At 48.1% G+C, this 26,237-nt stretch overlaps 1 protein-coding gene and 1 long non-coding RNA gene across 6 annotated transcripts in view; one reads left to right on the forward strand and one right to left on the reverse strand.

The window, feature by feature from the left end:
- WDR62 (WD repeat domain 62) overlaps positions 1–26,237 on the forward strand; it is a 45,594-nt gene that overhangs the window by 13,738 nt on the left and 5,619 nt on the right. For all 5 annotated transcript variants that reach the window (XM_033413982.2, XM_004284157.4, XM_033413981.2 and 2 more), the window contains exons 9-22: positions 253–442; positions 8,120–8,257; positions 9,885–10,063; positions 11,653–11,744; positions 13,269–13,394; positions 16,313–16,380; positions 16,461–16,582; positions 17,389–17,464; positions 18,247–18,358; positions 18,454–18,517; positions 19,120–19,245; positions 20,932–21,065; positions 23,240–23,292; positions 25,274–25,492. In XM_033413982.2, coding sequence (XP_033269873.1) covers positions 253–442; positions 8,120–8,257; positions 9,885–10,063; positions 11,653–11,744; positions 13,269–13,394; positions 16,313–16,380; positions 16,461–16,582; positions 17,389–17,464; positions 18,247–18,358; positions 18,454–18,517; positions 19,120–19,245; positions 20,932–21,065; positions 23,240–23,292; positions 25,274–25,492 — 1,699 coding nt within the window. The remainder of the gene's footprint in view (positions 1–252; positions 443–8,119; positions 8,258–9,884; positions 10,064–11,652; positions 11,745–13,268; positions 13,395–16,312; positions 16,381–16,460; positions 16,583–17,388; positions 17,465–18,246; positions 18,359–18,453; positions 18,518–19,119; positions 19,246–20,931; positions 21,066–23,239; positions 23,293–25,273; positions 25,493–26,237) is intronic.
- On the reverse strand, positions 13,342–15,821 carry LOC117198255 (uncharacterized). Its single transcript, XR_004479340.2, has 3 exons — positions 14,718–15,821; positions 13,745–13,811; positions 13,342–13,473 (listed from the first exon to the last, which is right to left on the reverse strand). It is a non-coding gene; the product is annotated as an uncharacterized LOC117198255 (long non-coding RNA).

Genomic DNA, 26,237 nt, shown 5'->3' on the forward strand with positions numbered 1-26,237 from the left:
AACAGGAGTCGAAAATTCAAACACTCTTAGGGGCTAGGCAGAAGCTTCCAGTTTACAGTCTCTGTATTAGAAGCAAAGCAAAGAAAGAAGATGGAGGAGTGAGAAGTGGAGTTGGAGTAGGAGAGATGGGTCACCACAAAGATCATAAGGGATGGCATTGCCAGGCAGGAGGCAGCTCAAGCATCACCAGAGGCAGCTGTTACTACTCACAGTGACATTGATGGTCATTGATGACTCACGTGGCCTTGTCAGCTTCCTTTTCAGCAGGAAGGCAGAAGCCATCTACCCGGATACAGTGGCGCTGATCTTCGACCCCATCCACCAGTGGCTGTCCTGTGTGTATAAGGACCACAGCATCTACATCTGGGATGTCAAAGACATCAACAAAGTAGGCAAGGTGTGGTCAGAGCTCTTCCACAGCTCCTACGTCTGGAATGTGGAGGTGAGCCCCTCTCTCCCTCCCCCTCCCCCTGCTTAGCCCCCAGCTGGGGCTCAGCTGAGGAAGCTTCTGCAGAGTTTGGGGAGCCCATTCAGCCATACATGCAAAAGATACTCATGGACCCCTACTATGTGCCAGGTGCCGTTCTGGGTGCTGGGGACACAGCTGGGCAGGAAACTGACACAAGTCCTGATCTCCTGGAGCTCACATCCGGGTGGTAGAGTAAACCTGTAAACATATCAATATGGAACGTGCCAAGTACAATACTTCTCTGAAGAAAAATGAAGCCGCCTAGGGGAAAGGGGGTTCAAGAGTGCTATTCTAGAAAGGAGAGTGGTCAGGGCACCCTCTCTGAAGATGTGACATTCGAGTGGGGGACCTGCAGGAAGTCAGGGGTGAGGCGCGCCACCATTGTGGGTACGGCAAGTGCAAAGGTCCTTCAGCAGCAGCGTGTGTACCCCAGGGAGCTTTCTGTCGAGGGCGTGTGTAATTCACGGCTTTTTTTTTTTTAATTGATTGATTGATTGATTGGCTGTGTTGGGTCTTCATGGCTGCGCGCGGGCTTTCTCTAGTTGCGGCGAGTGGGGGCTACTCTTCGTTGCAGTGCGCAGTCTTCTCATTGCGGTGGTTTCTCTTGTTGCGGAGCACGGGCTCTAGGCGCGCAGGCTTCAGTAGTTGTGGCGCGCGGGCTCAGTAGTTGTGGTGCATGGGCTTAGTTGCGCCATGGCATGTGGGATCTTCCCGGACCAGGGATAGAACCCGTGTCCCCTGCATTGGCAGGTGGATTCTTAACCACTGTGCCACCAGGGAAGGCCTTTTTTATTTAAGTGTTGAAGAAGCCTTTATTTTCTGAGAATGAATCTGTGCGGATTTTTCATTCTGAAGCTGTTCTAAGTATAATACTTCTTGCAGATAAGACTTGTAGATAAGATAAGGTAGAGAAAGAATTGTAGTCTGCTTTTTTTTTTTCCTGAAAATTTCTTATTATTAGGAATGTTTGTTCTAGAGAAATTATGTTTTCAGTGGCCCAGTTCAGGATTGTGAGAAATAACTTTATCCTTTTGAATAGGCATTATTCAACCCTTTGCTTGAATACATCTCCTTTCGTGGATCTGACATTTCTGTTGATAGCACTTTTCTCACTTAACAAGAATGTTTTTTAAATAACTTTTGAAATTTATATATAAATATATTATCCTTAAAAAAAGGTGAGATATTACAGATCAAGCTAAAGTCTTTTTTGATCACCTCCCCAGCCCCCACTCTTGCTGTCTCTCTCACCCTCACTCTTGTTATCAGTTGATTATGTGTTTTTTTTTCAGTTCATTTTCTTTGCATCTGCTGGTTATTTATATATATATTCTCAACAGAAATATCTGTGGGTAGATCTTTTAATCAGTTCTGGAAAGTTCTCAGCCAATATGGATTTAAGAGTTGCCTCTACCCCATTCTCTCTTCTTCTGTTACTCTAATTTGCTGTCTTTTTCTATCCTTCATATTTTTTTTCAATAAAACAGAGATCTAGAAAACCACACGAAAGAAATGTGCAGTTGATTGATTATTGTTAGCAGCTGTTGACACTCGAGGCCTAGATCCCTTTATTCATTGGGGGTTGCAATATGGTGATATTCTAATTCTATCATTTCTTTTTATTAGTCGTACTGCTTATATGAAGAGAAACTTCCCTTCATCTACCATTTGGTCGCCCAGTGGTACACTTCCTATAGGAAAGGCAGGATAAATGCTCAATTCTTTCCCTTTAACTACCAGTTTTCAAGATAATGAATTGGTTCCTTGTCCTCTAAAGGTAACTGGTTGTTTTTATTTAATATCATTATAAATTCACATATTTGAATATATTGGATATATTTTAATTGACTGCAATTATTAACATTATTGGAGCTCAGATTGTCCCATCTTTGGCCAGTGGAAGCCTCTTCAGGTTGGCTCCTGAGTCCTTTGGACATGATGCCAGTAGTCTTTGATTAGCTACCTTGCTAACGACAAGGGATGACAAGGTGTCCTAGCCTCATCTTGTGCATTTCTTGCCCCAAACCTGGAATCAGCCATTTCTTGAAGAAGCCCTGTTTTTGGTTTTGTTTCGTTTTTTCACTTTGAATTGGTATGTCAGAGTCACAGTCTGGGTGCTGGGGATGCTTATAGCTGTTGGATTGATCCTTCCAGGATCCTAGTTCTCAAAGACATAGGGGGATGATGGAATTAGAGTATCCCCAGTTAATCATTTCCTTGTTCCCACATTATAATACAACAGCCTAAGAATGATAATTCAATTCTGAAAACAGTTAAAACAATTTTTTTTGCAAATGTTCTCCCCATTCTCCCCTAATTTTTAGATTAATTATTCTGTATCTATATGATCTGATCATATAGTCATTATATACTATATTCTCTCCTTTTTGACCCCATTTATTTGAGGGGAGTATAAGTGTACATATATATTATGGTAAAATATACATAACATAAAACTTACCACTTAAATCATTTTAAATATACAATTCAGTGTTATTTAGGACATTCACAGTGTTGTACAACCATCACTACTGTCTAGGTCTGGAACTTTCTCATCACCCCAAAAGGAAACTCTGTACCCATTAAGCAATCACTTTCCATTCCTACTCTTCCCAGCCCATAGCAACAGCTAATCTGCTTTCTGTTGCTATGGGTTTGCTTGTTCTGAATGTTTCATATAAATGAAATCACAGAATATGTGGACTTCGTGTCTGACATCTTTCATTTAACAATGTTTTCAAGGTTCATCTATGTTGTAGCATGTTTCAGTACTTTATTCCTTTTTAAGGTTGAATAATACTATTCCATCATATGGATAATACATTTTGTTATGCATTTATCAGTTCATGGACATTTGAGTTGTTACTTTTTGGTTTATTCCCTATTAATAATAGCCAAAATAACATTGTGGCTATTGTGAATAGTGCTATTGTGTAAAAGCTTTGTTTGAACACCTGTTTTCACTTCTTTCGGGTGTATACCCAGCAGTGGAATTACTGGTCATGTGGTAATTCTATGTTTAAGTTTTTGAAGAACCACCACCGGACTTTTCCATGGCAGCTGCATCATTTTACTTTCCCACCAGCAATGTATGAGGGTTCCAATTTCTCCACATCCTTGCCAGCACTGGTTATTTTTCTGTTTGGTTTTTTAAAAATTATAACTATCTTAGTATTTGCAAGGTATTGTGGTTTTGACTTGTATTTCCTTAATGATTAATAATTTTGAGCCTCTTTTCATGTGCTTGTTGGTCATTTGTATATCCTCTTTGGAGAAATGTCTATTCAAGATTTTTGCCTATTGCTTTTTTTATTTTAATTAATTAATTTTTAAAAATTTATTCTTGGCTGCATTGGGTCTTCGCTGCTGTGCACGGGCTTTCTCTAGCTGTGGCGAGCGGGGGCTACTCTTCATTGTGATGTGTGGGCTTCTCTTTGCGGTGGCTTCTCTTGTTGTGGAGCACGGACTCTAGGCGCACGGACTTCAGTAGTTGCAGCACACGAGCTCAGTAGTTGTGGCATGTGGGCCCTAGAGAACACGGGCTTCAGTAGTTGTGGCGCTTGGGCTCAGTAGTTGTGGCTCATGGGCTCTAGAGTGCAGGCTAAGTAGTTGTGGCGCATGGGCTAGGTTGCTCCACAGCATGTAGGATCTTCCCGGACCAGGGATTAAACCCATGTCCCCTGCATTGGCAGGCGGATTCTTAACCACTGCGCCACCAGGGAATTCCTGCCTGTTTTTTTTGGTGTTTTTTTAACATCTTTATTGGAGTATAGTTGCTTTACAGTGTTGTTAGTTTCTGCTGTATAACAAAGTGAATCAGCAATATGTATACATATATCCCCATATCCCCTCCCCCTCCCTATTTCTTAATTGGGCAGTTTGTCTTTTTGCTTTTGAGTTGTAAGAGTTCTTTATATATCCTGGACACTAGACCCTTAACAGGTATATAAGTTGCAAATATTTTCTTCCATTCTTTTTTTTTAGAAGTTTTATAGTTTTATTTATTTATTTAATTTATGGCTGTGTTCGGTCTTCTTCGCTGTGTGCCAGTTCTCTCCAGTTGCGTCAAGCGGGGGCCACTCTTCGCTGCAGTGCACAGGCCTCTCATTGTGATGGCCTCTCCTGTTGTGGAGCACGGGCTCCAGGCGCATGGGCTTCAGCACTTGTGGCACACGGGCTCAGCCACTCCACAGCATGTGGAATCCTCCCAGACCAGGGCTCAAACCCGTGTCCCCTGCATTGGCAGGTGGATTCTCAACCACTGCACCACCAGGGAAGCCCTTCTTCCATTCTTTATGTCGTCTTTTCACTTTCTTGATAGTGTCCTTTGATGAACAAAGGTTTTTAATTTTGATGAAGTCCAATTTCTCTATTTTTTGTTTTGTTGCTTGTGCCTTTGGTGTCATATCTAAAAAACCATTGCCAGACTTCCCTGGTGGCGCAGTGGTTGAGAGTCTGCCTGGCAATGCAGGGGACACGGGTTCGTGCCCTGGTCCGGGAAGATCCCACATGCCGTGGAGCGGCTAGGCCCGTGAGCCAGGGCCACTGAGCCTGCGCATCTGGAGCCTGTGCTCCCCAACCGGAGAGGCCACAACAGTGAGAGGCCCACGTACCGCAAGAAAAAAAAAAAAATTGCCAAATTCCTAGTCATGAAGATTTACTCCTATGTTTTCTTCTAAGAGTTTTATTATTTTAGCTCTTCCACTTAGGTATTTGATCTCTTTTGAGTTAATTTTTGTATATCGTGAAGTAAGGGTCCAAATTCATTATTTTGCATGTGGATGGATAATCCCAGCACCACTTGTTGAGCAGAGTGTTCTTTCCTCCTTGGGTGATCTCGGCACACTTGTTGAAAATCAACTGGCCATAGATGTATGGGTTTAGTTTTGGATTCTCAATTTTATTCTACTGATACATGTCTATCTTTATGCCAGTACCACATTGCTTTGATTACTATAGTTTTGTAGTGATTTGGTTTGACTATTTGGGGATCCTTTGCAATTCTATATGAATTTTAGGATCAGCTTTTCCATTTCTGCAAAAAAGACTGTTTACGTCCGTTGTAATCTTTATATTTTCCTTTCTTCTGCTAGCTTTTGGTTTAGTTTTCTCTTCTTTTCCTAGTTCCTTAAGGTGAGAAGTTAATTGATTTGAGATCTTCTTTTTTTGTAGGCATGTACAACTGTGAATTTCCCTCTGAGCATTGCTTTTGCTGCATCCCATAAGCTTTGGTATACTGTATTTTCATTTTCATTGGTCTCAAAGTATTTTCTAATTTCTTTTTTGATTTCTACTTTGACCCATTGGTTATGTAAGGTTGTGTTAATATCCACATATTTGTTAATTCTCCATATTTCCTCTGTTATTCATTTGTAATTTCATTCCACTGTGGTTGGAGAAGATTGTTTATATGATTAAAGCCTTTTAAGTTTATTGAGACTTATGTTGTGGCCTATATGTGGTCTATTCTGGAGAATGTTCTATGTTCATTTGAGAAAAATGTGTTCTGCTGTTACTGGATGTTCTTTATCTCTCTAGATCTATCTTTTTTTTTTTAAGCTGAAGCAGTCATTCATTTTATTTATTTATTTATTTATTATTTGGCTGTGTGGGGTCCTAGTTGCGGCACGTGGGATCTTGTGTTGAAGCGTGTGGGCTCTTTGTTGTGGCACACGGGCTTCTCTCTTGTGGTGCACGGGCTTAGTAGTTGTAGCATGTGGGCTCTATAGGTGTGGCACGTGGACTCAGTAGTTGCGATACATGGGCTCTCTAGTTGTGGTGTGTGGGCTCTCTAGTTGTGGTGCACAGGCTCTAGAGCACACAGGCTTAGTTGCCCCATGGCATGTGGGATCTTAGTTCCCCGACCAGGGATCGAACCCACGTCCCCTGCATTGGAAGGTGGATTCTTAACTCCTGGACCACCAGGGAAGTCCCCTAGATCTATCTTTTATTGAAAATGGAATATTGAAGTCCCCAACAATTATGTAGAACTGTATATTTCCTCCTTCAATTCTGTCAACTTTTTCTTCATATACTTTGGGTCTCTATGTTAGTTGTATGTTTGTATTTGTTATATCTTCTTTATAATTGACCCTTTTTTGTCACTTGTAATAATTTTTTACTTAAAGTCTATTTTGTCTGGCATTACTATAGACATGCAAAGCTCCCTTTTGGTTACTATTTGTATGGAATATCTTTCCATACCTTCACTTTCAACCTGTATGTATATTTGGATGTAAAGTGAATCTCTTGTGGGCAATATATAGTTGGATTTTTTTTTTTTTTTTTTTTGGCGGTACACGGGCCTCTCACTGCTGTGGCCTCTCCCGTTGCGGAGCACAGGCTCCGGACGCGCAGGCTCAGCGGCCATGGCTCATGGGCCTAGCCACTCTGCGGCATGTGGGATCTTCCCGGACCGGGGCACGAACCCATGTCCCCTGCATCGGCAGGTGGACTCTCAACCACTGCGCTACCAGGGAAGCCCTGTTATGTCCTTACTTTTATCTGTACTTCTCTACTTTGTCTCTCTTGTCCCTATCCTGATCAATTTTGTTTCCATTCCCAGCAGTTTCTCCTCAGTATAGGCCTTTGTCCTGAAAGGAGCCCTGGTAGGTTAGTTTTGAGAGCTCACCAGGCCTTGATTTCTCCAGCCCCTTCAGGCCTTACTGCTGAGCCCAGCACTCAACCACTATTGGAGTGGATGACCCCCCACCCCCACCCTGCCAAGTTCAACTACTGTTCAGTTTGGCCAGTTGTGCTTTCCAGTGACTACCTGCTGGCTACTTTGAGGTTAGAATACCTCATTGCTCCTCTCTGCTTTCTCCCATATACATGTTGAGAACATGTAGGTCTTATGACTGGAGGTAGTTTGTTCCTACCTGCTTGTATTTGGGGGAGTTATGAGAATATATTGTTCACCTACTTTTGTTATAAATATTGTCCATGGGGTTTTGGTTTTGCTTTCAGGTTTCTCTTTTTCACGTGGGAATTCTGAATTAAAAATCTGTGATGCTGCTGTCATCATCATCTCAGAATCCAGGCTTCCATATTTTGAAATTTCTTTATATGTTATCTCTTTGTCTCTCTGAGTTGCATTCTGAATAACGTCTTTAGTTCTATCTTTCAATTCAGTTAATTTTCTTTTCAACTGTGTCAAATCTTTGGTTTTTAATATGTTTTATTTTTCATTTCTAGGAGTAGTTCTATTTTGTTCCTTTTCAGCTCTGCTTGGTTGTTCTTTATAGTTTCTGGTTGGCTACTCATACTTTTAATCTTGTCAAAGTTCTTTTATTTCTTTAAACATAGTAAACATAGTTATTTTAGAGTCTGTTAGATAATTCCAGTATTTGAAGCTAGACTCTGTTGTTTCTGCTGCTTCTTGCTCGTGGTACCTTGTTTCCTTTTGTGCTTAGTGATTTGCACTACCCATTTTCCTTAGAAATTGATTTGTGGGGATGTTTTATGGACTGGACTGAAGATGGGGCATGGTAATATATGGTAGCATTTTGTGTCTTTTTTTTCTTGCAAGGCGTTACACTAAGGCTGTTTATCTGCAACGTACTTTTATTTCACCATGCAATAGTATATCATAGTGCTGTCATTGAAGTGCTTGTAATGAATCTCCTTTGCCTTGTTCTCTGGGGACTGTAGGTGTATCCTGAGTTTGAAGATCAGAGAGCTTGTCTGCCATCAGGATCTTTTCTGACTTGTTCCTCAGACAATACCATCCGCTTCTGGAACATGGACGGCAGCCCTGACTCTCACTGGCAGAAGAACATCTTCAGTAATGTAAGGGGCTTCATTGTGAACCATCTTTTAGGAGGAACAAAGGCCTACTTGAATCTAGGATAGGGGGGTAGGAGGGAGTTTTATGGAACCTCAGTGTTAAGCTTCACTAGGGACAGGAACCAGGAACCAAGGCTGGTCACTCTCTGTCTCCTATCTCATTTCTCTCTCTCTCCCTCTCTTTCTTTCTAGGTGACATGGTCTTTCCTGTCTGCTTTTTTTAAAATATATATATATATATATATTTATTTATTTATTTTATTTTTGGCTGTGTCGGGTCTTGGTTGTGGTCCTCTCTGCTTTTCTTTACCACTCAGCTCCTGCTGTCTCAGTGTGTGTGGACACAGCCACTCCAGGCAACCCGACATACTCAACAAAGAAGAAATTGCTGCCCAAGTCTTGAGTTAAAACTCCCTGGGAGAGCACCTGATGGGCCAAACCAGGCAGGGGTGTCTCCTGTCTAGCTAGCTGCCACGCAGTGAAGCCTGAGGTGGAGGTGCTGGCAGGATCCCAAAGAGAGCCATGATGAGAGGCTGGGGAGAAACACTTTACTGAAGAAATGGTTGGTGTTGCTAGGTCAGTGAAGGAGCTTCTCTGAGGAGCTGAGGCCTGAATCATGCATTCACTGATTCTACAGATAGTTATTAAGGTCAGTGCTAGGTGCTGTGCTGCATGCTGGGGACACATCAGTGACTAAGGCAGACCCTTCTCCTGGCCCCGTGACACCTACAGTCTAGTAGGGGGAGGCAGCCAGCCAATAACTGCACAAATTATGATATAATCACAAGCATAATAAGCACCATGAAAGAAAGTTGTAAGGTATGAGTAAGATATATCTAAAGTCAGTCATCTGATTTTATCTGTGGCATTAGGGGCAGCCTCCTGGAGGAGGAGATAACTGAACTGAGATATGGAGGATTGGGAGGAGTAAAGAGGGGAGGAGAGAGTGTTCTACACCAAGGGACAAAGGCCTTATGGCTGCAAAGAGCTTGATGAGTTGGAAAACCCAAAAGAGGTTAGTGTGGCTGGAACAAAAAAAGCTCTTAATGCAGGGTGTGTATAGCAAATGCTCCTTTACGACTCCCCTCACCAGCGCCCCACGTCCCCCTGCCATACTACCATCTTCTCTTCTGCATCTGTGATAACCATGTTATATTTGGTTGCACACAATAGAAAAACCCGAAGCGAGGTAAAAGTTTGATTTTCTGACTTGTAAAAATAGTCTAGAGGTAACTAGTCCAGGCTGTTTTGGCAGCTGTAGGAAGCCCTTAGAGACCCAAGAGCTGTCCAGCTCTCCACTCTGCCCATTTTGAAGGAGCCCTTGTCATCGTGGTCCAGGATGGCTGCTGGTGCTCCAGTCATCACATCCAAGTTCCAGGCAGCAGGATAGTGGGAAAGAAGCAGAAGAGTTTTCACTTGCTTTACACCTCATTGACCAGAATTTATTGACACAGCTTCATCTAGATGCAAGGGAGTCTGGGAAACATAGTTATTATTCTGAGTGGTGAAGCTCCCAGGTCAAAATTGGAATTCTGTTACTAATGAAGAATGGGAGACTATCAGGAGAAAAAATTGCAGAGGTGCTCCAGAGCTTCTCATAGCACTGACCTAAGTCCTTTCCCGCTTGCAGACCCTGCTGAAGGTTGTGTATGTGGAGAATGACATCCAGCACCTGCAGAACATGTCACACTTCCCAGACCGGGGGAGTGAGAATGGGATGCCTGTGGACATGAAAGCTGGGGTACGAGTCATGCAGGTCAGTCCTGATGGCCAACACTTGGCTTCAGGCGACCGAAGTGGAAATCTGAGGCAAGTGGGCCCTGGCGTTGTCTAGTGTACATCTCCCAGCTTGGGCTCAGGTACTAAGGGCAGTGGGGAGGAGCCCTGGCCTTGGCACCTCCAGCTGCCTGTTGGGAATGAGGGACTGTGAGTAGCAATCTGGTAGCCAGCCACCCCTGGGAACATAAGCTGAGAAGGGGCTTCCAGAAGGGCTAGCTCAGGGTAGATCAGGGTAGCTACTGGGGCCTCAGCAGCTGGGCCATGTGAACTCTGCCTGCAGGGTGGACAGGCAAACTTGCATGACTCTCGGGCATGGTGACACCTTCTCAGCCACATGGTACCACTGCTGAACCATCAGAGAAGATGCCAGCTGGAGCTTGGCATTTCTGGTGGCCCTGAGAGAGGGACCAGAGGATGGGACATCTGAGGGCTCGGGCTGTTTACCACCCTGCAGAGGTTTTTCAAGATGTGACAGGCCCAATAGGTGCTGACAGAATATGAGTCCTGTCACAGGGATCAGGTTTAAGGTGGCGAATGTCAGCTATGACCCCCTGGGTAGTGGAGCTGTTGCAGAATGGGAGGGACTGGGCACTGGAGAGCATGTGCCGCATAACGGGGCAGCCACCACGCAGCACCAGTAGTATAGCCTCCAAGTTGTCAGATCTTCCCATTGTCTAAGAAGAACATAAAGTGCAGACTTTTTCTGTGAAGTTCCATGGTTTTTAAATGTTGGCAACTGTTGTGATGTCAATCACTGCATGAGGCAAACTGAACGTGTCAGGGGGCTGCTCCCGTTGACAGCACTTGGCTGTGAATGGTGAAAACAGTGAGGAGAGGTAACGTGGGCATAGCGATCTTCCCCCAGGCTGGCCGCTGGCCTGAGTACCATGGGTATTGACTGATTTAATCCTCTCACCGACCCTCTGGCGTAGGTGCTGTTATTCACTCCACTTTCAGATGGGTTCCCTGAGGAAAGAGAGGCCAAGTGGCTTGGCTAAGGTCACACGGGTAGAGAGTGGAGAAGCTGGAATTATTGTTTCTTATTTCAGTCCTGGATGACCTGTTGTCTGATTTCATTTGGCAAGAATGTGAGGAAAGTCTGGATCTGAGACTTTTTAAGAATGAGAGGGAGTTCCCTGGGGGTCCAGTGGTTAGGACTCCACGCTTTCACTGCTGAGGGCCTGGGTTCAATTCCTGGTCAGGGAACTAAGATCCTACAAGCCACAGAGTGCAACCAGAAAAAAGAAAAAAAAAAGAATGAGAGATTAGAATCAAATGTTCCACCCATGGGTCCTATCCTTGAGTATGACCTCTGACCCCTGCCCCAGCCCCAGGAATCACCTCTGATATATCCCTATCCTAACCTTTGTTCCCCCAGAAGACCATCCTAGGTGTTACCCATGGAACCAGAAGGGGCGGGGTGCCTGCTGAGGTTCTCGCAGGCTTGGCAGGTTTTTAGATGAGAAACTGGTTGGGCACCTGTAGACTACTTGGCCAGGGTAGGGTGTTCTCCACGTCACCTACCTGGCTGCTCTGACCTTTTCTGGTAGTGGCAGAGCACCTGGAGCTGAGGGGTGGGGGCGCCAGGCAGGGTACAGCAGGCAGTGTGTATCTCTCAGGATCCACGAGCTGCACTTCATGGACGAGCTGGTCAAGGTGGAGGCCCATGATGCTGAGGTGCTGTGCCTGGAGTACTCCAAGCCTGAGACAGGTGAGCCCATGGCAGGGGAGCAGCCTGCCTGGCAGAGCCACAGGGAGTAGTTGGTGTCTGGTGGGACCGTAAATGACAGGGCAAGACTCGACTTGTTTACCCTGGTCCCCAGTGCCCCGAACAGAGCTCAGGCTAAAGAGGTGAAGGTTGAATGAGTGAATATATGAATGAGCTCCTCCTCTGCTGGAGAAGATAAAGATAGATCAGTAGTCAAACATATTCTTTGGAAAAAGTTTGACACTTACAGAAAAATTGCAAGAATATTATAATGAATATCTGTAGCCTCTTCACCCAGGCTCCCCAAGTTTTTTCTTTTAAATCCTGTCTGACCTGTGACAGAATTATCTGCTTCCCCTCTTTCCATTTCTATGTATTTGCGCACCTTTAATACACTTGTAATAAAATAATAACATGTGCATTATTATTATTAAAGCGTGTATATTATTATTATTTGCTGAACTACTTGAGAGTAAGTTGCAGGCATGCTGCGCTTTCACCCTTAAATGCTTCTGTGAGCATTTCCTAGGAATGGGGACGTCTATTTACATGACCACAGTGCACTTATCAAATGTGCATCTTATCAAATCTGTCATCTGTCTTGGGTTCTTATTCACGTTTTGCCAGTTGTCCCAATGCTGTCCTTTACAGCACCTTTGTTTTTCCAGTCCAGGTTCACATTTCAGTTGTTGTGGCTCTCTTGTCACCTTTGTTTTCGAATATTTCCACAGCCTTATTTAATTTGTCTTTATGACTTTGGCTTTCTGCAGAATATAGATCAGTCATTTTTTAGAATTTCCTTCAATTTGGGTTTGTTATTCTCCTCATGATTTGATTCCGATGATACATTTTTGGCAGGAATGTAATGTAGGTGGAGTTATGTCCTGATAATGTTAATGTTCTTTCCCATGCTCTTCCTTCCCCCACACCCTCTGCCCCACCAAATTTTCTTTAAATTTCTTTTCATTCAGTACACCTCTCCCGAGCTCCCCTCCACCTCAGGTCATGTGTTAGGGCTCAGACATAGCAGGTGTCCAGGCTAGGCACTGTCTGAGGGGGCCAGCACGAAGGTCCAGTGGCTGAAGGAAAGGTGGCAGCATGTGGTCAGTAGGGCCTAGATGAGGCTCGTGTAGCCAGAGCTCAGAGAGTGAGGGGGCAGTGTTTTGGGGAGGTTGAGAAGTTGGCAGGGTCTCACGTGGCTGCCAAGTAGCTGGACTTGGTAGGGAGGAATGCTGGGCTCTGCTGGAATGTCTGGTGTGGGCACAAGTGGAGGAGTGTCCACGTGTGCATCAAGATTCATCCTGCAGGAGCTGGTGGCAAGGGATGTGAAATGCCAGGGTTTGGGGCTCTGGGGAAAGACTGCACAGAGTGGGGGAGTGGCCCCTTTCCGGGTTTGTGGCAAGTTGACTGCAGTTAAGAAACCGAACTCCTTCTTCAAGGCCAGGAAAGCTCGGTCACACTGCTCTCTGGGAGACCAGGCCATCAAGCAGCCTCCCAGAAACCCAGTGGCACCCTTTCCATCCACAGGGTTGAGCTTGCTGGCCTCAGCCAGCCGGGACCGACTGATCCACGTGCTGAACGTGGAGAAGAACTACAACCTGGAGCAGACCCTGGATGACCATTCCTCCTCCATCACAGCCATCAAGTTTGCTGGTGAGCCCTTTCCTTCTGCGTCCTGTGCCTCATTAGATGGGCTCCTTTGACTGCACGTAACAGCGAAAGCCACCTTTAGCTTAGAGAGAAAAGGGAGAGGCAAGCTCTGGATTCAGGCGCAGCTGGATCCAAAGATTGCATTTTTATTTATTTACTTATTAAAAAAAACTTTTTTAGACTAATTTTTTTTAATGCTTTTGGAGTATCATTTATTTTGGCTGCTCCACGTGGCATGCAGGATCTTAGTTCCCGGACCAAGGATTGAGCCCGTGCCCCCTGCAGTGGAAGCACAGAGTCTTAACCACTGGACCACTAGGGAAGTCCCCAAAAGTTGAATTTTTTACAGTTACCTGGACTCTCTCCCTCTGTCAGCTGTGCCTTTCTCTCGTGGGCAGGATCTCAGTGGTCACTGTGCCGCTGGAAAGAGATTTCCCCTCTTCCTGTCAATTTTGGCAGAAATTGGTAGCTGACTTACCTTGTGCTGGCTTGAGGCACGTGCCCTTTCCAGAACAGTTTTTGGTGCCAGAGCTTTGGAGTATCCTCTTGGGCTGGGTGTGACTCGTGTGCCCCCAGCCTCCACCTGCCTCCACCCCTGATCCAGGAGGACTGACATTAGGTGAGTGCTAGTCCGCAGAAAGAAATCAGAATGCCAGTCCAAGGTGGAATGGGTTTGGGTGACCTTGGCTGAAAAAGAGATGACGGTGACAATTGCTGGAGACTAATTCTGTGCTGGGTGATGTGATCCTTGCACTGCCCCAGCAGTTACTGTACTTTACAGCCAGAGTCACACAGCCAGTAGGTGCAGGCCTGGTATTTTGCATAAGGCTGTCCTTCTTTATAGCCCTCGCTCAACCAGGCAGTTGAAGGGATCCCTCCAAGACTCGAAAGATCCAGTATGGAGATCCCTGGCCCTAAGGGATTCTAAGAGGAGGGGAAGTAGGCCCTGTGGGGTTTTAACTGATCAGAACCCAAGAACATGTTCAAAACTATATTCAAGAAGAATCCATTCATGGAGGGAATACGTCCACTGACTCCAAGTTCTTGACTATGAAGTGTTTTGTACATATAATCTTGTGGCTGAGAATGTATTAATGTCCTTGGTCTTCCCCACTTTCTGCCCTGTCTCTGTCTAACTCAGGTGGTCGGGAGCTGGGCAAAAACAGGTTAACACGTTTGCTATGTCTTGATGAGGACCTGACAAAAGCTGATCAGCTCAGACTTCTCAGACACCTGTAAAAAACTGTTCAGACCATCCCATTCCACAGGGTAGAGGTACTTAGAATAGATTGGTAAATCTAGCAGTTTGGCCAGCAGTGACCTCACCTTTAATGAATGGTCTGGATCCAGGAGAGGTGATAACTGGCCAAGGGGGTGGCCCAGGAGTCGGTCCTTTAGGTCACCTTCTGAAGGCATGGGCCTCTGTTAAAGCCCCAGCCGGTCTGAGAGGATGCACATCCTAAAACCAGTCCTGTGAGCCCTGCTCTGGCTGGGCTGACTCAACTGGGCGTTACACTCAAAACATTGATAGTTCATATAAACTGGGCACCAGCCAGTTGGAAACTGTCTGAAGCTATCCAGCTAAAGAATGAATCAGTCTCTTAATTCTTTTCTATGAAACATATATCCAAAAAAGTGAACAGAAAAATCTGTGAATAGTTCACAGAATAATACAATGAATATCCGCATCAAGGTTCATAGTCAGTAGGTCTGAACTAGACACACCCATTGTTTCTAGCCAGCAACTGTTCTGATTGGTCCTAGTCCTAATATTGCTAAATACTTGGACTCAACACCCCAGGTTAAGAAGCAAAACATTACCAGTAGTAACTTGCAGGCCCTCTCTGGATTCCTCGCCAACATAGGACTCGTTCCCTTCTATAAACCAGTGACTTCTGCTCGAGTAACATCTTAACTTGTATGTCGGGCCTGGGTGCTCTCAAATGTCCTGTCATGAAGGAGCAGTGTCTATTGTACCAAGGTTGTACATGTTTTATATTTGTTCTGTCTCTTCATCCTCACCACAACTCTGCAAGGTATTTGTGCTGTGATTATTCTTATTCTATAAAGAAAGAAGAATAAAAGTAAGAACATCGATCGTGCTTACCAGGTAGCAGCCACTGTCCCAAGGGCTTCATACCAGTCCACGGGGCAGTGGCTGATACAGGCTTATTGAACAGACGGGAGCTGAGGCTCGGAGAGGAAGCCTGGCTTCAGAGCACAGTGTTTAACCAGAGAATGCCTGGGACCAGCCCTGGCCCCATCTTGACTCTCTGCACCCTGGGACAAGGACTGTGTGACTGAGCCCCTGGGTTCACATTTGTACAAGTGGCTGGTGACAGTCAGGAAGGGGAGGCACATGTGGCACAGGACCTGGCCCGAAGTCTGTGTGCATATTCCTTTTTATTTTGGCTGCACCGCATGGCTTGTGGGATCTTAGTTCCCTGACCAGGGATCGAGCCTGTACCCCCTGCAGTGGAAGTGCAGAGTCCTAACCATTGGACCGCCAGGGAGCCCCTGTGTGGATACTCTGATCCTTCTTGATGGTGTGAGCCTCCCAGTGGTCTCCCTGTCTCCTCTTGCTCCCTGCTTCACTGACGCCTCCATTGTGAGGCCAGAGTCACCTCTCCAAATCCCAAATTAAACATGGTGCCCCTGCTGTGTCCCTGGCTTCTGTTTCCCTGTCTGCTCTTGCTCTGCAGATTCCTACCTTGCCCACTGCACCATCTGTGCCCCCCTCACACAGAGCTCACAGTTTACAGAGTCCTACCGGCACCCGGCACTCACCTCACCTCCTCCGGGAAACCCTCTCTGACCCCCAGCGGAGTGCCCTTATAGTAGAGTTCCCTAGCTAGGATCCCCAGCCCCAGTTGGGCCCAGCAGTGGCCCAGCCCTGCCTAAGGCACTGCTTCCTCCTCCAGGCCACAAGGACATCCAGATGATCAGCTGTGGGGCAGACAAGAGCATCTACTTCCGCAGTGCCCAGCAGGTAGAGTGGGGCAGCCTCCTTGGGAGCTGGGTAGGGGGCTTGTCAGGGGTATCCTCTGAAGGCCCTGCCTGCCCTGCCAGGGCTCAGATGGACTACACTTTGTCCGTACCCACCACGTGGCAGAGAAGACCACCTTGTATGACATGGACATTGACATTACCCAGAAGTACGTGGCTGTGGCCTGCCAGGACCGCAACGTAAGGTGAGGAACTGCCCTGGACTCTTAGTCAGCCAGACTAAGTGGGGCCTGGTTGGGTCTGTCTTCTCATGAGCGCTCTGCTTTCCTCCCCCTGCTCACCTGGTCCCTGAGAAGCTGGGTGGAGTGGTGGGACCCAGTGGGTGTTTCTTAGGAACTGGGTTCACCCAGACCTAGTCTCCAGGTCAAACAGAGGGTTCTCCTAGATCTCAGGAGCCTGTGTGGGGCAACTGAGAGCTGCTGATGTGGCTCATAAACTAATCATCCTCGTTCCCTGAGCTCCTGTCTGGGAGGGACAGTGGGGGAGTCACAGGCCCTGCCTTCGTGGAGCTCACAGTGCAGTGGAGGAGAAGACAGACTGACCAGACAGTGACAGCACAGAGTGGTCAGGGCTGGGATGCAGAGAGCCCAGGGGCTTTGGGGGGCCCTGGGAGGACATCCGACCCTACCTGGGGTCGCTGGAAGGGACATCTAAGCTTAAACTGGGAAGGATGTGGAGGAATAAGCATGTGCAGAGAGGTTCTCCATCTCCTTCATTTGCTCACTCAAGTTGGGTGCCAGGCACTCAGCTCGCTGTGTGGCAGGGAGATGGATGTTAACTCAGTGGACACCCCAAGACGTAACCTCTGTGACCTCAGCCCAAGACAGGGTCTCATTCCCTGATACGGGGTTTCAGTCCAGGCATCGGGTGGGGGACAGGAGGTACTGGGGGCTTCCAGGGGAGAGGAGGGCAGCAGGTAAGGTTGGAACAAGGGAGCAAGAGAGGGTGGTGGGCAGGGCCATGTTAGCCACTTCTGCTCTCACCTTCCCAGAGTCTACAACACCATGAACGGGAAGCAGAAGAAGTGCTACAAGGGCTCCCAGGGTGATGAAGGGTCCCTGCTGAAGGTGAGGAGCTGGGGCCCCAGGTGAAAACCGTACACGGACACCCACACACGAGGCCCCCCTGTCTGTCCCCTGCCCTGCTGGGCCTCCTGAGACCTGGGTCCTCCTTGGCACCTGATCAGAGGGATGAAAGGATCACATGCCGGCCAGCATCTACTCAGGCCTGGCTGACCAAGGGTGCTTGGGAGCCAGGGCTGGCCCTGACTGCTCTACCTTTACTTACTGAATCCTTCCCCACGTGGGGACATTTAAGTGGCTTCCATTGTGAGTGGCAGTAGAGAGTGGTGGGAGGAATCAGAGAGGCCTCTCCAGGCTTGCCCCTGTCTATGTTATCCAGGATGAGGTGGGGACCTTCTCAAGAGCCTCTGGACTAGGGGAGTTATGAGCTCAGGCTCCAGGGTCAGACCCTCTTACAGCTCTGCCTCGGGCTGACTGTGACCTTGGGCAAATGTCATCTCGTCTCGAACCTGTTTCATCATGTGTAAAATGCAAATAAAAATTGCCTCTATCACAGGGTTCTGTGGGGGAAATAAGTTCACACACGTACAGCTCTTAGCACAGGGCCTGGCTGCCATTAGTACCATTGTTGTGGTTGGTAATTTCTTCACCTGTGAAATGGGAGCAGGAGCTTCTGCCTACCATGGTGTGTGTCGTGAGGGTTACCTGAGTCCATGTGCCAAGCGCCCAGCACAAGGCGTTCCTCAGTTAGTGGGGTTGTGTGTTGAGACCCAGGCCTATTCCAGAAGGAGGCAGCCCAAGTGTCACGTGGGTCCTCTTCTCGGCAGGTCCATGTGGACCCCTCAGGCACCTTCCTGGCCACAAGCTGCTCTGACAAAAGCATCTCGGTGATTGATTTTTACTCCGGGGAGTGCGTTGCCAAGATGTTTGGCCATTCAGGTGGGTTTGCCTCCTTGCTTGGGGCACCTCCCCACCTACCCCAGCCCAGCCTTCTGGCTCAGAAGGCCAGCACGGCTTCTCTGCTCTGCTTGCAGAAATCGTCACCGGCATGAAGTTCACCTACGATTGTCGTCACTTGATCACAGTATCCGGAGACAGGTGGGAAAGGCCTGGAGGCTGCCCCAGCTGGGCCTCCCTCTGGGAGTGGGTGGGACCTATCCTGCTGGGAGAGCAAGGGCTCAGACACCGGAACCCCATGCCCACAGCCTGCCTGTGCAGAGAGCTCTCTGAGCATGCCAGCTTATTCTCCTCGGATAGTGTGTGCCCAGCCCTGAGTTCAAATCCTAGCTCTGCCACTTATATTTCCCCTCTCTGACTTTGTAAAAGAGAGATGACCCCATCTACCTTGAAAATCGTATGGTGAGAGTCAAATGAGATGACATAAGTTCCTTAGCACATGGTTGGTATCCAAGGAAGTCCCTTTTGACGCTCTCCTCAGTTTATCAATACTACACTCCTTCCTCACAGCCCCCTTCCTTGGGTCTCAGGGTCTTCAGAGCAGCCTTGGTTTGCTGGGATGCCCTGGACCCCTCCCAGGGTGTAGACCTGACTTGGTCCGGAGCCCTGTGCTAAGCTGATGAGGGTTGTTTTCCGGGCCAGGAAATAAGGTCTTGGCAGTGATGAACCAGGTGGCTCTGGGGTCAGATGGCTTCCATATTCACTGTTCCTCCCTCTTCCACATCCCTCCTTGGCCTCTGCAGCTGCGTGTTCATCTGGCACTTGGGCCCGGAGATCACCAGCTGCATGAAGCAGCACTTGCTGGAGATTGACCACCGTGAGCAGCAGCAGGAGAACACGAAGGGCAGGAACTGGAGCAGCCACCCCAGGTCCTGGCAGCCACCTGTCCATCCCCTGTCCATTCACCAGAGGGATGTCTTCCTGCCCTGGGCCCCGTGAGGAGTGAGGCTAGGGAAGCAACCATGGCCCAGACAGCCCCCAGCCCTGCCCTTTGTGCCCTCGGGGCCTAGAAGGGGAGATGTACTTTGAATAGGAAGTTACAATAATGCATATGAGAAGGGTTTTGAAGTGTAAAAGCAAAAGTGCTTGGAGAGCCCATGAGCACTCTGGTGGGAAGCCCCAGGGGTCTGTGGGGACCAGAGGAGGCCCCAGACCCAGCCCACCCAGCCCGTGGTGGGGAGGGAGGAGATCAGAGAAGGGTCCAGTGGAGCAGAGATGTCTTCTTAATCTTTTTTTTTTAAGGTATTTTTTTTTGTTTGTTTTTAATCTTTGGCTGCGTTGGGTCTTCATTGCCGCATACGGGCTTTCTCTAGTTGCGACGAGCTGGGGCTACTGATCGTTGCAGTGCGCGGGCTTCTCACTGCGGTGGCTTCTCGTTGCACAGCATGGGCTCTCGGTGTGCGGGCTTCAGTAGTTGTGGCACACGGGCTCAGTAGTTGTGGCGCACGGGCTTAGTTGCTCTGCGGTATGTGGGATCTTCCCGAACCAGGGCTTGAACCCGTGTCCCCAGCATTGGCAGGCAGATTCTTAACGACTGTGCCACCAGGGAAGTCCTATCTTAATCTTTTTTTTTTTTTTAAGATATTGGGGGTAGGAGTTTATTAATTAATTTATTTATTTTTGCTGTGTTGGGTCTTCGTTTCTGTGCAAAGGCTTTCTCTAGTGTGGCAAGCGGGAGCCACTCTTCATCGTGGTACGCGGGCCTCTCACTATCGCGGCCTCTCTTGTTGTGGAGCACAGGCTCCAGACACGCAGGCTCAGTAGTTGTGGCTCACGGGCCTAGTTGCTCCGCAGCATGTGGGATCCTCCCAGACCAGGGCTCGAACCCGTGTCCCCTGCATTAGCAGGCAGATTCTCAACCACTGCGCCACCAGGGAAGCCCTTCTTAATCTTTTAATGTAAGTTATTCCTTCACTTATGTCTTTGAGTTTCCTAAACATATTTCTTAAGTCTTTATGTTGCAAGACCAGTTTTATTTGGAGTGAATTCCTGTTCTGGTTTTTGATTTGGGATTTTGGTTTGGAAGTTTCAGTTGGAGTGGGAGGTTTTGAATTTTCTTCTCTTCCGCCTCCGGAGCTGTCCCTATCTCTCTCTCTGTGTCTTGAGGCTTTGCATTGCTTCCCCACGGGGACCAGGCCTGACATGGGCCATCTATTTTGCAGTGATCTTGAGGTAATGCAGATCTAGGCACCAAGAGAGTGGGCAGCTCTTTGACTTGTGGAGCTAAAACCTCATTGCTAACCCCACTTCCCAGAACAGAAGCCAGCAGCTCAGGACTCATGCCCTACTATCATCTGCTTTGCTTTTTGTTCCATTGCTGTGGCCCTTGAAGAGTTTGTCGTATTTCTTGAGCCCAGCCTTTGTTACATCTCATTTTTTGTGGCAGTATGTCTAGCAGAGGGGGTGTGGCAGGTGAGACCTTCCAGCACCGTCTTGACCAGAAGCCAAGAGTATGTTCACATGGACCCCAGCACAGGGCCCAGCCCTAGGCAGGTCCCCTCTACCACCCCATTTACCTATGTTTCTCTCCTTGCTGTCCTTTTTCCTGGCTTCAGGCAGGAGACATATGCATCCATGCCCAACGAGATTTGCTCCCTAAGCCCTGGAGAGCAGACGGAGGATAAGCTGGAGGAAGAATGTGAACCTGAAGAGTTACTAAAGACACCATCAAAAGAGAGTTTGGATCCAGGTTGGGAAAGGGGCCCTATTTTGACCTCTCAGTGTAGGGATCGTTGCTGGGTTTTCGCCACTACTCTGTTTTCACAGCCTGGCACATATTGAAGCTCAGTAATCATATCAGTCAGGACTTTTTCAGGGTAATAGCACCTAGACTCTCTCACTGGCTTAATTTGGAAAGAGAATTTATTGGTTCTTGTAAATGAAAATTTGAGAGTATTGGTTCAGGCATGGCTGGATCCAGGTAGTCAGGTGATGTTAAAGAAATAGATGTATCTCTGTCTCCTGGCTCTGCTTTTCTCCATGTTGACTTTGCTCTCAGGCAGAATCTCCCTGTACAAGGGGCAAAGTATCCCCAGCAGCTCAAGGTTATAACATTCTAGAAAAGAGAGCACTTCTTTCCTAATAGCTCAAAGTCCTGTGTTCATGACTCATGTTCCTGCCGTGAGTCACCTGCCCATTTCTGAGTCACTGTGATTGGCCAGGCCTGAGTTATGTGGTCATCCCTGAGGGTAGGAGGCTTTAGTCAGCTCCACTTGAACCACCTGACCAAAGGCGAGGGGTGGGTGTAAGGGGGTGTCCCAGGGGTAGAACAGGGTGATGTTCACCAGAAGACAGACCAGATTCTCTTGTTCAGGCAGAAGGGAGAGTGGTAGCTAAGCGACTTTATGAGAGGTCAGGCGCTCTATAAATTTCTGCCCCTCTGCATATCGCCTTGGCTTAGACCCATGTTACAAGATGGCTGCTTAAGTTCCAGGCATCAGAGACATTTTTTTTCATGTCTTTATTGGAGTATAATTGCTTTACAGTGTTGTGTTAGTTTCTGCTGTACAACAAAGTGAATCAGCTATATGTATACATATATCCCCATATCCCCTCCCTCTTGAGCCTCCCTCCCACCCTCCCTATCCCACCCCTCTAGGTGGTCACAAAGCACTGAGCTGATCTCCCTGTGCTACGCAGCAGCTTCCCACTAGCCATCCATTTTACATTTGGTAGCGTATATATGTCAGTGCTACTCTCTCACTTTGTCCCAGCTTCCCCTTCCCCCACTGTGTCCTCAGAGACATGGTTGAAAGAGGACATTCCCTCCTGGAATCTCCTGTACAGAGGAAACTCTTTCCCAGAAGCCCCTGCAGGCTTCTCACAGGTCCCATTGGCCATGATTGCTCCAGCTGTGAGAGAGGCTGGGAACAGTGACCAGCACTGGGTGCTCTTAGCGAGGGTAGTGGGCTGCCAAGAAGGAGGAAACAGGCAGGGGCCAACTGGATGGCTGACTAGTAGGCAGCAGCAGTGTGAGGATTCAGCCTTGGGAAACAGTCGAATAGAGAGTAAGCTCATTCTCTTTGCCACCACCCACACATCCAATCCAGCGTCCTCTCCCAGGTGGCCACTTCGATGAGTTTGGTGTGAACCCTTATAGGCCTTTTCCTGAACATTAATATACACATGTGGATATCCATAGGAAACATCTGTGTCCACAAATTGTATTATACTGCAGATATCATTCTGTATCTTTTTCTTCTCAAAACTATCTTACTGACCTGTAGGTTGGTGAATACAAAACAGAGGCCTCCCTCTTTTAACCAGAAGCATAACCAGTGATTTTGCTCTGGGTGGGCACTTGTGTGTTTTCTAACTTTACACTGTTGTGAATGAGGCTGTGCTGACCACTCCTCGGCCTCAGGCCGAGGACTGGCATTGCTAGATCCTGGGGTTAATACACTTTTTTTTTTTTTAACATTTGTTTTATTTTTTTGGCTGTGCCATGTGGCATATGGGATTTTTATTCCCCAACCAGGGATTGAACCCATGCCTCCTGCATTGGGAGCACAGAGTCTTAACCACTGGACTGCCAGGGAAGTCGGATATACTTTTTATTTTAAAAGAGAACCCCAGCGGCCCTCCAAATCCAGTTACTGCCCCGCCCAGCGGTCAGTGTTAAGCCCTCCGTTTCCCCACACTTTTGCCAACATTTGATAGTTTGAAGCATTTTAATTTTGGTCAGTCTTAGGGTAAAACATTATATCCCATTGTTTAAATTCGCACTTCCCTGACAGTTAGTGAGGTTGACCATCTTTGGATGTCTGTCATTTCCTGTGTTGTCTCTGGAGAACTGCTGTTTATGTTACCCGTTGTCTCTTGGGTTGCTTATTCTCTTTGCATGGTTTCCATGTGTCTCTCCAGATCCTCGGTGCCTGCTGACCAACGGCAAGCTGCCACTCTGGGCAAAGCGGCTGGTGAGTCTGCCCGGAGAGTGGGACGCCTAGGAGCGGACAAAGAAGGGGTGCCCTTCTTCATGTTCCTCATTCTTCCGGGAACACTTTTCCCCTCCACATGTCTCCTTTCCCTGGAGAACCCCTGTCATCCTTCCACTCTCCGCTTAGACAGTCCTTCTTTCATGCAACACATATTTACTGAGTGCCTACCCTGGGCTAGGCCTTGCTGTGGCCCTTAGATACAGCAACCAGCAGGGCAGATGAAATCTCTGCCTTCACAGGCTCATTCTCTACTTCGGGAGGTGGGCAATAGCCACATTAAACAGGTAAATTATATAGTGTTTGGGGAACTGATAATCAGTGCTATGGAGGACAAAAAAGTTGAGAAGGAAAATACAAAGTGTTGGGGGTGGTGACAGTTTTAGGGTAAAAAGAAAAGGCTTCACTAGGAGGACTTCACTTACTTGAGCAGAATTAAAGCAAGTGAGAAATACAGATCCTGGGAAAGAATGTCCCAGGCGGAGAGACCAGTCTGCAAGGGTGAGGGCCGTGAGGCGGGATCATGCTTATTAGCATGTTCCAGGAAGTGCAGGGAGGCCCGATGCCTGGGTCGAGGGTGAATGAGGGCAGAATGGGGGAGAAGGGCTCGGAGAGGCAGTGGGGGCCAGGTGGTGAGGAACCATGTGGGCTTGCTGCGTCCCCTCAACACCCCTTATTGTCCTTCTCCACTTATTTCTTCCCCTGTAGCGCTGAGTGAGATGGACAGGAGGGAGAGCTCTGAGCCAAGGAAGGTCGTGTTCTAACTCAGGTGTTAACAGGTCCCTATGGCTGCCTGGGCAAAACAGACCTTGAGGGGCAAGCAGGGGGACCAGGGAGGAGACTGCTGTGATAATCCTGGCAGGAGAGGTTGGAGGCTGGACCTGAGGGGAGAAGTGGTTAGATTCTGGATGGATTTTGAAAGTGGAGCCAAACAACTGGATGTGAGAGAAAGAGAGGGACCAAGATGAAGGTAGGATTGAATGAGTGATCATTAATTGAGGGAGGGGCAGGCCAGGCACTGGTGGGTTAGAAGTTGGCAGCAGAATCCTAAACCCCAGGTTGAAGGGTTTATTTCAGGGACAATGTCAGACCTCAAATCAAAGCCTAAATGTCAGCTCTTCAGGGAAATCCTCCCTGTTATCAGCCCCTGCACTGCTGACCAGGTCAGGCATGTGGCTGTGCTCTCTCAGGCCCCCAAGCTTTCCCTTATCAGTGCATATTACAATTGGAGTTACATCCAACAAATATTCACAGAACACTTACTCTGTACAGGTTCTATTGAGTCTTTTATATGTATTGTTTAATCCTCCTGGATGTACGGGCTTTTCATATCCCCTGTTATTTCACAGATAGGGAACTGAGGCCCAGAGAGGTTAAGTAACTTATCTGGGGTCAAGCTAGGAATTAGGGGAGGTGGGGTCGACCCTAGAAGGCTGGCTCCAGAGCCTAAGTTGTCAAGCACCCACCCTCCACTGTCTCTCAAGCAAGTCTTGGTAGGAGGCAGTGGTGGGCAGGACCAGGGTTAGGGTTAGGGACCGTGCAAGAGAAGTGGCCGTATCTTGGATGTGTTTGGGTGGCAGAGTTGAAGAAATACAATGGGAAGTGTGAGGGACAGAATAAGAGGAATGAAGGAGAACCTCAAGGTTTGGGGCCTGAGCAGCTGCAAAGAATCACTGAGACAGGGAAGGCGTTAGGAGGAATAGGTTTAGGGGGAAGGTCAGTTGTTGTCTTCAACATGTTTGCTTTGAAAGATCACTAAACATCCATGTGGAGATGTGGAGCAGTTGCATGTGCACTTCCAAAGTTTAAGAACAAGGTTCAGGCTGGAAACAAATATCTGGAAGTTGTTTCTGATTGATGTTTAAAGCCACGAGCCTGGATGCAGGTCCATGCAGTGTCCCGGGCCCTCACTGGAGTTGGTGAGCACTTGGCTAGCTGCCTGACCGTCCCCTGTCACCCTCAGCTAGGAGATGATGATGTGGCAGACAGCTCGGCCTTCCACGCCAAGCGCAGCTACCAGCCACATGGCCGCTGGGCGGAGCGGGCTGACCAGGAGCCTCTCAAGACCATCCTGGATGCCCGGGACCTGGATTGCTACTTTACCCCCATGAAGCCCGAGAGCCTAGAGGATTCTGTTCTAGATACAGTGGAGCCGCAGAGACTGGCGGGCCTGCTGAGCGAGGTATAGACTGCCTGCCCCAGCCCGGCCTACAGCCCCTGCACCATGACTGCCGGCGCAGGACCTGGGACCTCAGTGCTCTCGTTCTAAAGATAAAGCTGACTGTCCCACTCCGGGGGTGCGAAAGGGTTACATGAGATGGTAGAGGGCAGGAGGGTGAGCCTCGGACCTGGTGCACAGTGAAACTTCCCGGGGCAGACCAGAAAGCGGAAAGATGGGGTCGCTCGGGGGTTAAGAGCTTGGGCCCGAGGGCAGGCCTGTGCCTGAGTTGGGGGCAATTGAGCAGGTGGAGCCCTGGACCTACCCCTTCCCGGCTCTGTAACCTGCAGCAAGGCTTGATTCTCTGGGCTTTGACTTTCAAAAATATGGTCATTTAAACAAAAAAGAGAGAGAGAGACTTCCCTGACGGTCCAGTGGTTAAGACTCCGTGCTCCCAATGCAGGGGGCCCGGGTTCGATCCCTGGTCATGCCGCAACTAAGAGCCTGCATGCTGCAACTACAGATCCTGCACGCGGCAACTAAGACCCGGCGCAGCCAAATAAATAAATAAATATTTTTTAAAAAGAAAGGTGACTGGGGCTTCCCTGGTGGCGCAGCGGTTGAGAGTCCGCCTGCCGATGCAGGGGACACGGGTTTGTGTCCCGGTCCGGGAGGATCCCACATGCCGTGGAGCGGCTGGGCCCTTGAGCCATGGCCGCTGAGCCTGCGCGTCCAGAGCCTGTGCTCCGCAACGGGAGAGGCCACAACA

This window comes from Orcinus orca, chromosome 20 (assembly GCF_937001465.1).
Source record: "Orcinus orca chromosome 20, mOrcOrc1.1, whole genome shotgun sequence".
Lineage (NCBI taxonomy): Eukaryota > Metazoa > Chordata > Mammalia > Artiodactyla > Delphinidae > Orcinus > Orcinus orca.